The sequence below is a fragment of the Nematolebias whitei genome, chromosome 17, assembly GCF_014905685.2.
Source record: "Nematolebias whitei isolate Nwh7 chromosome 17, NemWhi1, whole genome shotgun sequence".
NCBI lineage: Eukaryota > Metazoa > Chordata > Actinopteri > Cyprinodontiformes > Rivulidae > Nematolebias > Nematolebias whitei.
Genome location: NC_056514.1, coordinates 26,133,489 through 26,146,247, shown reverse-complemented (window position 1 = coordinate 26,146,247; position 12,759 = coordinate 26,133,489). Strand labels below are relative to the sequence as shown.

The 12,759-nt window shown below is 39.3% G+C and overlaps 1 protein-coding gene across 1 annotated transcript; it reads right to left on the bottom strand.

Annotated features, from left to right (window-relative positions):
- Positions 1-1,749: 1,749 nt before the first annotated feature.
- On the bottom strand, positions 1,750-11,885 carry slc4a1b (solute carrier family 4 member 1b (Diego blood group)). Its single transcript, XM_037691025.1, has 16 exons — positions 11,707-11,885; positions 11,309-11,444; positions 10,236-10,308; positions 10,027-10,069; positions 9,712-9,896; positions 6,636-6,846; positions 6,323-6,526; positions 6,089-6,237; positions 5,817-6,011; positions 5,457-5,705; positions 5,236-5,325; positions 4,760-4,926; positions 4,419-4,660; positions 4,137-4,306; positions 2,242-2,415; positions 1,750-2,147 (listed from the first exon to the last, which is right to left on the bottom strand). Exons 1-16 carry the CDS (start codon positions 11,861-11,863, stop codon positions 2,067-2,069), a joined length of 2,526 nt encoding a protein of 841 aa, XP_037546953.1. The 5' UTR covers positions 11,864-11,885; the 3' UTR covers positions 1,750-2,066.
- Between the last annotated feature and the right edge of the window lie 874 nt (positions 11,886-12,759).

The following is a 12,759-nucleotide window of genomic DNA, read 5'->3' as shown; positions in this document are numbered from 1 at the left end:
CCATCCGTGTCAGGAGAGAGAAAAAAAAAACCTCCAACTGAGCTCTGCACTTTACACAGAGAGGTGTGTTCACTAGCATTGGAACAGCCATGGTGCATTCAAGAGCGTAGGAACTATTAGGTTCATAAAGAAACAAACCATAACCAAACTGAACCTAGCTCAGTAAACAAGCCAACTATACAACAATGTGGACTTTCTAACAGCTTTATTAATAAAGGGTAATAAAGGTTGAATGAATATACTTCAATAAAATCAGACTTTTTAAAGAGCAATCTTTCATTGTTCCGTTCAAACTTTCCAAGCTTTTGTCACTGGGTATTGCACCCAATAAATGTTGTTTTGGAAATTCTAACCATTTGCTTTTATTTAATACTCTTACTTTAAGTACATTTTATATAAGAAATTTACTTTTGATACTTAAGTACATTAAATGTCAGATACTTTAAGACTTTGACTTAAGTAATGTTGTGGATAGAATACCACGTCGTGTTCAAAACGGCGGAGGCGTCGCCCTTCGTATAAAAGATTTATTTGACACAGCATGGGTTACAGATATTCAGAGACAAACAGTTACATTAATAAGATATATGCATATAAATGGAGCATTGAGAACAAACCGCCTCCTGCGTTCCTCTCTGAAAATGCTCAGTGCGCGTGCGTCATTCTCGGCCTTTTATCCTCGTTTGAGAAGGCTAGCTTTCTGATTGGTTCAGCTTCTGTCGCTATGGTTACGACGTAGCCCGCCCCCTCAAGGACGTTACGTCTATATTTCAGATAAGTTTTGGTTCGGCTTTTGTTTAAAGTTTAACCTGCTATTATACGTTAGGGATATAAAATGATTCGTGTCTAACTTGTTTATACGTAATAATTAATAACTATTAATTATTACCTATCTCCTGGGTGTTAATTCACTATCTGTTGGAGGTCTGGTGATTCTGTTTTAAGGCAGAATCATCTTAAGTTTGTGTGTCTGCGTTTAAAACCGTTAACACTGTTTGTTTAACATGATTATACCTTAGTGATACCACTGATTTGAAATAGTTGTTTATTTCTAGGAATAATTATATTATCTACTCTTAATTTGATTTTACTTAGTCAAACTATACTGTCTAAATTAAAGAGCTGTTCTAGCTTTATTTATGTTAATCAGTCTGCTCTCTGGCCTGATTTGATTGCTTGTAATTTATCAAATGTGAACTTGTAAAATTATCTTTAGCTACTATGAGATTATATTTAAAGGTCAACTAGTTAGACTTAGCAAACACTTTCTATAAACATAGTTCAACCTTGGAAGAAAGACACACACACACTTTATATGACCTGACATTTGAGTGCTTGATAGGAATTATAAAAGGTATAAAATATTAAATCCAACAGTAATCATTTTAAAGGAGACTTTAACTTTTACCTAAGTAATTTTACGGTAAGATACTTGTACTTTCACTGAAGAATCACTTTGAGGTACTTTATACAACACTGGCTGTTGTCCAGTTGTTCTCCACTGTTTTCTGTTTTGTTGTCTCTATTAAAGCATACAGATTAAGTAGCTTATGAATAAAACATTTTTATTCAGGTGATTGAAAACCATAAGACATCAAAATAAACCTTTTTGGAAAATAATACATTCAATGTGATTGCAAAAGGGAAAAAAATATATATATATATATATTTGCAATTATTTTATTTCTTTCAAAACTCAAGCTTACCATCTGAAAAGTTGAATTTTTCAATCAAACACATACGCTCCTACTTTACACAGCCCATTTGCAAATAAATTGTCTTTTGTAAAAAAATAATACATAAAATATTTTTCTCCAGACTTGCATAAATTAAATGTTTTCCAACTTGATCAGCTTAGGATGTTATCACTGTCCCTTTTCACTCCCAACAGGTGGAAACTGTCTCTGCATTTGTCATGAAATGAAAATAAATATATAAAACCACTTAAATATGTTTGTGCTCATCGGGGAATTAAAAGTTTGTGAGGATAAAATAGAATAAATACATGTTTTAATTAAATAAAATAAAATAATACATATAGTGGCAGTAGCTGTTGTGGAAGATGTCTATAGAGGCATCTGAGTTTCACAGTACACATCCTGCCCAGGCTCCTCCTCAAATGTCACTTTGGCGTCGTCAGCATCCAACTGAAACATAACGGGCAAATGAAGACGATCAGACAAACACAGCAGCAGCAACACTTTCACCATGAGCTCACTGAAGGGACAAGAGGACACTTACACATTTCATCTCCAGCTCGGTGAAGAGACGCCCAGTCACCAACATGCGAAGAGGGATGGTGAGGATGAGAATGAAGGGAAGCGCCAAAGATACCGGGCTGGATTTTACCACCCATAAGAGTCCAAGACATACCATCTGGATCGCTGTAAACAAGTGCATCCGTCCTGTGCTCACCTGTAGCCAAGAAACACAAGCATTCTTCAAATGTATGCAAGATTTGGGATTTCCAGTGCAAAATCCTGTGCAGTGTTGGCGCATTGTGGGGAAAGATTAACATTTATTATCTTACCTGTTGCAGAAAGCTCTTTGAATTATCACAGTTTGGAGAGTTTGATTCTTACCAGCTATCATCTAGTCCAAGTTAAGCCCAAAAAAAGGATTGCTGCTGACTTAAATCAACACCAACTCACAAATGGCTTAGTGGTTCATGACACATAGCTTCAAAACGCCATCAATTTTACAATACCAGTACACAAATATTTTTGGTAGATATATTATAAAAACTATTGCTGGAAATGTCCAAGGCTAGCCAGTAATCATACAATGCTACGTAAAAAAAAAAAAAAAAAGTTGCATGACTTAAAATTGACGACTTGGGCGGCTGTGGCTGAGTGGTTTGAGCAGTCGTCCTCCTATGGGTTGAGGACTTAATTCCACCAGCAGTCACATGCTGAAGTGTCCCTGGGCAAGACACTGAACCCCTCACAGCCTCCGATGTGTGTCCCATCGGTGTATGAAAGTGATAAAGCTCTGATTATTTTTTGTATAGATATAGTAGAGTGCTGTATGAATGGGTAAATGAGGGCACAGACTGTAGTGTAATGTGCTATATAACTACAGTCCATTTACCATTTAAAACATAAATTTACTGTATGAAATATTCACATGAACGACTGAGACTGGGCTTGTTTTGAGACTCCAACAGTCCCCCGCTCAGACTAGCTGTTAGCTCATCAGTCTGGTCAGAATTAAACTCTTATTTCTTCAAATTGAGGTAATTCAAAAAGTCCAATAATTCTCCGTTAGGTCATCTGGACAGTTTCTTTTTTATAGAGACGTTTCGCCCTCTATCCGGAGGGCTTCATCAGTCTGAGGAGTTCCAGTAAACTGTTTCCCCACCAAGCAGTAAACTCCTTAAGTGGACCAACCAGTTTGCTGGAGCTAAGATGGTTTCTGGGGGCCGTCCTGTCTCCCGTCGACTCCTCCGAGGCAGGCAGCAACAGCCAAAGTGGTTCAAGGCAACAAAGTTCATGCTCAATCATCCAAGTACCATATCCAAAAATTCTCAGTCAGGTCATACCTGGACACTTAAGGAGTTTACTGCTTGGTGGGGAAACAGTTTACTGGAACTCCTCAGACTGATGAAGCCCTCTGGATAGAGGGCGAAACGTTCTCTATAAAAAAGAAACTGTCCAGATGACCCGACTGAGAATTATTGGATTTGGTACCTGGATGATTGAGCATGAACTTTGTAATTCAAAAAGCTATCTTCAAAAGATTTGAACTCTGACTTTAATTTGTATGACACTGGCACAATTAAAAAACTAAACCATTTGAGTTCAATCATATGTTTCCTTTGTGTTGCTGTAACAATATAATAAAATGTCATTACAAATATTCATGCATGTATATTTACATGCACTATTTATTATATATTGTATATTTATAATTCATTATAATCAACATTAGATATAATAGCACATGAATTTTCATAATATTTAAAAATGTATAAAAATAAAAGTTCTAAAATTGACTAGATGTGCTCAGATACACTTATGTGATGATGTTCAAGTATTTTGACCAGTGTGACATTAGAGGGTTGACGTCTATTTAGTTTACCATGCTGGTTTTAGTGACGTATTCTTTGGTTTCTATTGAACTGACAGGATTCTTACTCTGGTGGCGTAGGGTTCATCAGGGTGGTACTTTTTAGGAATGAGAAGCAGCAGCATACGATCCCACAGCTGGATGCCATTGAGAGATGTGACTCCCATGTAGAGGAAGATCCCGAACAAGGCTGACATTGGAATCAGCTTCAAGATCGGCTCCATAAGAATTGACAGACCTGGAGGTGCACATTTGATTTCATAGAAGAAATGTTCATGATTTAATCTATTGCAAATGTAAAGTCGAGGTGTACAATTAAAACAAAAGAAAAGAAAAAGACAAACACCCACCGACAAGCAAAGCTACCACAATTCCACTGACCCTCTGCTCCAGCACTCTCTCTATCACGGGTCTTGGTCCTTTGCTCATGACTGTGAGCGCGTTGGCGTGGGTGACTGATCGCACTGTAGTGGCACTGAGCCACGGCACACCAAATATGGCGCTGAGCCCTCCCATTCCAACTAAAACCAGCAAGTCAAAGTGAAACCCAGAACCTTTGACCATCTTCCTCTCGGGTTTGCTGATGATCAGCCTGCTCAAAGACAAATGGGATGAATCAAATCTTGATATTGTTACACTGTTTGATGCTGAAGGTCTAGCTAATTGAATTCCAGGATATATAATAACTTACGTTGTGATCTGAGACTCCAGAAAGATGAGGATGAAGACGAGTAAGGCTGGGATGCAGGATGCAAACATCAACCACACGGGGAAAGACTTGTGCTCTCCGAAAGGGTTAATAAGCCAACCTCTCTTGTCTGGGTTGGACACCATCAACCCTTTGGGAACAACCAGTTTCTGCAAATAAAAGCCAACAAATCTCAGTTCAGCCAGATAAGATGTTTTTTGTTTTATTTTCCTGATTATAACACCAAATGAGACTGGATGATGTCAAAAGTGGATTGCAAAAGCTGAAAAACCTTAGCAACTGTTGTAGCTCGACAATAAACAACTGTATCATCAGCATAGAAATGTAAGGATGCATCAGGGATGCTCTGACCCACATTACCTATGTAGATTGTAAAGAGGGTGTGTCCTAACACTGAGCCCTGTGGTACACCATTGTTGACTGTTAAATAACTAGAGGAAGTACCATTAAAAACTAACCTGAGTGTAGGTATCCTCAATGTTGTAATCCGCCACAATCATGAGGAAAATAGCAATAGGTACGCCAAAGTCACCAAGCAAGCGCCTGACCTGATGAAAACCAATAATGCCAATCATTTCTTTTGAATTCTGTGATTTGGTGTCAAAATTTAATCTAATTAGAATATAAGCAAAGTGACAAAATCAGCCTATAGTTGCCCACAGACTTTACGTTGACTCACCTTCCCTGGAAGAAATGTCCCATTTTTAAATTGCCGCAGGAAGAAAGCAATGAAGAAGCAGCCAAACATGAGGCACATGGAGAGCAGGGCTGTGTTTGGGTAAGATGGTTTCAGAGTGTTGAAAATAATGGTTATGTTGCCAGTAACGTTGTCGTAGATGAAGCTTTCTTCCATCTTTGAGTTCCAGGGATTTTCAACTGTTTCGTTCAGGTGGTCGTAATTCAGAACCAGTGGATGGGCCTTAAACGTCTGAAGGGAATTTAAGGGATCAGACATCATAAATACAGATTTTGCGTGACAGATTAATGTGAATGAATGAGATGTAACACTTAATGATGTTTTTTTTTTTTTTAAATTGACCTTTATTAGTTTGGCAAACGTTTCATAAATGAAGATGATGGAGATGAGGATCGAGAAGATCTCCTGGGTGAAGCGTGAGATGTAACGCACCAGGAAGCTGCCTTCAAAGGCCACAATGATCACCACAATGATGACGAGCCACACCCCGACCCACACCCTTCCCACAATGTATTCAATGTCCTGGGACTTGCAGAACTGAATGAAGAAAATGGGAAATGAGTTGACTTAGACTAAAGGGGACAACAGTTAAGGAGAAAATCTGAATGACTCACTGCAAAGAATGCCTCCTCGAACACTAAGAGAGGACCAGAGAAGCCAATAACAAGAATGGGCTGAGCAGCGACAAAACAGAAGATGATCCCCTGGACACTGGTGGAAATCAGCAGCTCAGATACACCCATCATGTTGTCTACCTTATCAGCTGAAAGTAAAAAGAATTTAATATCTACTGCACAAAACAGAGACGCCATGTTTGAAAAAGATCAAATAAAATCACCCATACACACCCAGCAGGCCTCCAAAAGTGATGGCAGGCGACAGAGCAGCAAAGTATATGAAAATGATCGCCGCGAGAGCCTGCGGGTTCAGAGCGTCTGTGAGATCACTCTTGTAGTATTGCTTGCGCCTCTTGATGTCTCGAATCATGCCTCCGAAAGGTCGACCAGTGCGAGAAAGAGGGTCTTCAGCAGGAAAACCGCTAGAAATAGAAACTGGAGCAAAACATTTAATTTAGAAGGAAAACCTTTGAAGTGAACGTTGAGTTTATTTTGTCAAGGTAAAAAAAATATAAGGCTGATGATGATATGTGATCAGTCTCACCTCTACGAGTTTTGGAGTTCCTGCGGGGCATGATCTCTGAAGACTGCAGTCTGTCCTTCAGGAGCTTCTTCTGAAAGTTGATGATGGAGCTCAGCATGGCTTCATTCTTGATTTCTGTGGGTGGGATGACAATGCTGCAGTCGATGAATTCAACCAAGGCGTCCGTCAGCTCTCTGGCGCTCTTTGTTTCTAATGCTGCCTGGTTAAACACCTGGGAGGGAGAAAGTGGAGACAGATGGAAACATTCAGGGCCGGAGTGGGATTCATTTTCAGCCCTGGAGTTTCATGCCTCAGAGTGGCCCACTTTAGATCACGGCCTATTATTATTAAAATCATGTAATTATAAGCTTACATCAGGGGCGATTCTAGAATCTGCCCTTTAGGGGTGATTTTAGCCCCCAGTACTGACAATGGCTCTTGGCTTGAACAATATGGTGATCATTGGCGTCAGAAGCTTTTTTTAATGTGATGGGGGGGAATAAAGTAGATGCATTTCCTGCATTCTGGTGTATTTTAACAGGCTGTTTAACATTTAGTTTTGCCTATATAAGTAACACTTGATTCAATAACTATTTTAGAGTTAATGGCACAACAAGAAGTACCCTGACCAACAGCTCTCCTTGTGTGAATAGAGCACGCTCCGCTTCTCTCATGCATCCTAGGCACAGTCTAAGAAACATACCGTAGTGTAGCCTAAGTTAATTTTTAGGGAAAAAAAATCACTAGTCAATATTGAACAATAATAATAATCACTCCTTCTTACCAATGGCTTAGCATAAAGCAATATGATCATCATCCATCATGTTGCTTAAAATGCCTAATTAAAACTCCAGTAATCGGCTAGGTCTACTGTAATCTTACCCAGTTGTAGGGTCAAGAGACAAACATGTAGCATTAAATAGTAAGAACAACATTCATTAATTGTTTCTATAAGAACATTATCAAATATTTTACATGAACGATAAGATTGCTTCGCTGACGAGGAAATGTCAAGTTTGGTACGAGCACCAGCATCCTCACCAACTTTTATAGGTGCACCATTGAGAGCCTGGTGACAGGCTGCATCACAGGGTGGTACATGAACTGCACAAGTCAGAGCCGTAAAGCTCTACAGAGGGTGATGCAAACAGCAGAGGAAATCACTGGTAGCAGTCTCCACACCATCCAAGACATCTACCACAGCCGATGTCTGCGTAAAGCACGCAGCATCATTAAAGACCACACCCACCCAGCACAAGGATTTTTCCATCTACTACTCTCAGGTAGACGGTACAGGAGTCTGCCATTGTGCACGAAAAGACTCATAGACTCAAAAACAGTTATTGTCCACAAGCTGTCAGATTACTGAACTCTCATTAAATAACACTGAAACTACACAGGTTGTATGACAAATTATTGCACAGGTAGTGAGTAGCATGGAGATGAATTATGACGGTAAGGTAGTGACATACATGATACAGCCACATAATGCATTAGCAATAAAATATTAGGTGTCACAAGCTAATATTAGTCATATTAGTTGTCACAGATGTGGCTTGGTGCTAAGTTATTGCCACTTGTTCAGTGTTATTTGCGATAGACGAAGCTTTTCCTTAGTTTACCCATGTCCCAGGAGAAATATGATAGTTGGCTTGCATCCCAGGCCAAACGAGGGAGTCAGATTCAGATAAGCCACAATTGTTGATTTTCTTCAGGCAGACTGTCCTTGTCAGCCTTGAGTCCTGCTGGTACTTTCAAGAACCAAAAATGGCCAGATTTGTGGGCATTCCACTGATCCGTGCTATGAGCTTTCTTCAAGGTCTACTCCAACATGCTAGCGAGTCCTCGAAGCCGCAAGTGGCCTGCAATTCTCATGAATTGCTTCCATCTTACGGTTTAGCTCGTTAATCAGCTGATTTTGAGTACTCATAGTATGAACCAAACCTTCACATAGACTTGGAAGTTTTGTCATGGCTGAAACTGCTGCCGATGTCGGGACCTGCCGCTGCCAAAAAGCAGAAACCCTGCTATCATGAATCCAATTATAAAAACATCTTTGGTGTCCCCCTGAGACAGAACTGAAAGACACATCAGCTGCCAAACTCCCCATGGATCCATGATGTATCCCACAGCGTGAGTCTCAGCAGGACATGAGGGTTCTCCAGGACCCTGTCATTTTGTTGAAAAGATTTTTTCGATTGCGTTGAAAGTCCAGCTCACCAGATCCATAATAGTATTTTTCATTGGGGAGATGTGTACCAGGAGCTTCAAGAGACACACAGAGAGCAAAAAGCAGGAGGAAGAGGAGAACAGGGAAGGGAGGGAAAAAGTTTCCACCTTGAGCGAGAGCTGGCATTTAATTTTGAAATAATTCGATTTTTTTTTTTTACTTTATAGTTGCTTATACTATATGTTTTCTATTTATTACCTAATCACTTAAAAGGGTAACCATTGTGTTCATGTTTTCTTTGTGTAAAACTGTCCTGATGTTGTGATTACACATAACTTTTTGCTTTTTGCCAACATGGAGGAGCTTCCAAACACTTGAACAAATCAAATGAATATGTTTGGAGGTTTGAAGTGCATTAAAGCTTCTGGGATATTTCTAATTGTGTGACATAGAAATGCTGCAAATGGAATGTTACTCAAGAGTGAAGCTAAAAAAAACCCAGATATATATGTGCAAACACAAGACTATATCAAACAATAAGCCCATTGTACATAAATTATTACTTTTTAGGGTATATTAAAGTTTTAAAAATCACATACAGGATGATTTGAAGCTAGCTTTAGGCTAGCTATGGTTAAACAGTGTGTCATGTGGTAAAGTCTGTGTGTCAAACTGGCATAAAATGTACAAAATAGTGAAATGATTAGGTCATTTAGTGAATTTAAAGTAAAGCTAGTAAATAATGTATGCTGGTCATCAATCAACATGTTTTAAAACTGCTTCATATTGGTAATTATTTGTTTCATTTGGAAGAGATGCTAAATAAGACTTTATTTTTCAGCAGGAGATACTTATGAAGACAGTACGGTTCATTTACGTCAGAGTCATCCTATGTGTCACACGTGTCAATAGTCTGACCACACTCACTTTATCAGCCATCAGAGAAGCCATGGCTCGGCCTGTCTCATGGTAGTCCATGTCGGCCTTACTGGGGCCAATCAGAACCAACACAAAGCGAACGGGCACCGGGGCCTCCAGCGCTGAGTCGAGCGCCACTGCTTCTTTCAGACGCACAAACGCAACTGTGGGCTTCTCCAGGAAATCCAAGGCTCCTAATCAAGACAAAACAATTTAAATTGTACAGGACTGTCTTAAATAAAGATGTGCATGAAAAGCAAGCGCATGAACACAAACTGACACTAGACTTAAGAGGATTTCCTTCAGAAACTGGAAATGGCTTACCTACGAGCACCATGGAAGCCTCGACGTGATCACTTTCATCCTTCTGAAAGGACAGAAAAAGTGAGAATCTCTCCATTTTGGTAAAAAGCTGCATGCATGTCATATGTTAGGCACCACTTCAACCCCTCTGCTCCCTCCTCCCCTCACAAAAGAGAAAAAAACATGAACACAATCAAATTTAAGACAGCTATATTAGAGAAGAAACCTACTCTTTCCTTGACTGAAAATTTGTGCAGGTCCACTCCATCAGTCAGCTTTTGGCTTTCTGGGTCTGACGATCCACTGCAGAGAGAAGACACTGTTTTCACCGACATGTTAACACTGAACAACCCGTTGTCACACAACCCGTGTGGTATGCTGATTATGTGCAGTGTATTATATATATATATATATATATATCACGCAATTTAGCTTACGTTATATTACTACCTCGAAATACTTATTCATTCAAATTCATCCTGATGTACCATTACATTCTACCATGTTGTTGCTCAATATTTCTCTTTTGAACATTGTAAATATTTTAATTACTTTTCATTTTTTGGTACTTTTTTGTGTACACTTATTGCTTTTTTTGTTGTTGTATTTTTCTTGTTGGTTTGTTCTTTGATTTTTTTTTTTTTTTTTTAGTGGGTCAAATCGGTTCTTCTCATCCTAAGCATTTCATTGTACTGTTAACCCTGTGTTAACCTTGCATATGACAAATAAACACAACTTGAACTTGAATAAACTGGGTTATGGTGGTCAATTTGATGTTCTTTTGCTAATTGTCTTTTTTATTCCACCTGCAGGCAAAGAACAAACGGTGTTAAACTCCTAAAGTTTATTTCGTGTGTGTTACTTTTTAAAATCTGACCTACCAACAACAAAAAAAAAGGTGTGCAAGGATTCGTTGCCCAATACCACAGATTCAACTTTCACCAGGAAAAAAATAATCTTGAAAGTCAAAGCCTACTAACCCAAAACACCTTTGGCTTATTTTCAAAGACAATTTCTTATATTAATGAAACATACATTGAAAATACAGATTGATCCATTTTGTATGTTCAAGTCTCTGTGTGAAAAATGCAAGACAATGAACCGCCCTGCAGGTAAGGTGGTTTGGTGGTCAGAGATAGTTTCATATAATCACAGGTTTGGTCTCCAGAATAGCAACTTTCTCCAAGTCAGATCATAAAAATCTCTCCTCCCTCGTTAGGAGCTTTGGTTAACTGCCTGAACTAAACACTTAACTGCAGGTCCTTGTAATTGAGTCACTGTCGGCTGATGTCTCAAAGGATACCTGCGGTTTGGGACCAGAGCTTTCAGCACGCCCTCTTGGTCTCCAGATCTGATCTCCTTCTTGGTAACCATCTCAGCAACCATCTTCTCAGCAATGGCAGCTAAAGTCTTCTCCTCGCAGTCGAAAATGGTCACAACTTGAGGTGAGAAAACAAAAGCGAATGTTCAGAAAGAATCATAGGAAGCACTTTGACTTTTTTTCATTTGATGTGTATAAGAAAGCATAAAAAAGTAGATTAAGGAATGAAAAAAATCAAGTACTGATGATGAAACTCTAAAACTTTACCTCACTGAGGTACTTTGTAGGTTATCCGTTATATTAGGGCCTTTCTGAGTATAATCCCTAAACTACTTTAAACATAGAAACTAATTTTACTGACTCAAATTTTTAGTACTGACCAGTGTTCATGGTGCGTCGCAGCTGGATGAGGCTCCTGAATGTGAGGTAGGAGATCTGTGAGGAGGCCCACACCCCTGCCTGTGGGTCGAAGCTCTCCTCGTAGCCTGCCCATCTGCCCATCTCCTGCCAGTACGCCGGCTGCTCCTCGTCCTTCATTGGCTCTTTCTGCTTCACACACCTGCGATGGAACAGACACTTGCAGAGGTGAGGGCATGTTGTGATTGTGAGACGAGCTGAATGAAGAGTTGGTCAGAACTGGTAGATGAATTAGTGCTGCACCGCCTACAAGCCGAGCTAAGGGATGTGGCATACAGCTGTGGTTTCTCTGGCCACTTCATGTACGTCACTGGATCTACCTTTACCCTGAATTTAAGAAGGTAGAAAAAGCTCTAGGTTTTGGAGTATACCCTCGTTTGTTTGTGACATTAACAATGCATCAAGAACCTGAGGTTGCAGGTTCAGGGAAATCTGGAAATCCTATTAAAAACGAAAGGAGCCACAGGCTCCAATAGGATGTGTCGCCTGTTTTTAAAAGTAAATTTAGTCTAAATGTATCACAGTTATTTCACTTGCAAGAGAACTTGTGCACATCCAACTGTTTAGATGCTTTTGCAACCAAATTATGACATTAGGAAAACTTTATAGAATGGTGAAACAGGTTTATGTCAAGGCACTTTATTTTATTATAGATGTTGAGTTTTGCTGATGGAGGATTTCTTTGCAGGTGGAACACTCCTATTGGCGAATCTTCTATGAAAGAATCTTAGGTTTGATTAGGAACTGTTTGGCTCACTGAGGAAGGCACGTACGCTGCAAAATGTTGAAGTTTGAACTGAACAATATGGCGACGTTATGAAAAAAAGTGTTTTTAAGAAGAGAGTGTCTTAAGTTTATCCTATCCTGCACAAAACCTCAGTTTCATTCATTTTCAATCCAGGAAGAACTCCTGTACAAATATTGTTCGCAGACCACTCTGTGAAAAAAGAACACCTTATTCATGACTGCAATTATATATATATATATATATATCTATATATATATATATATATATA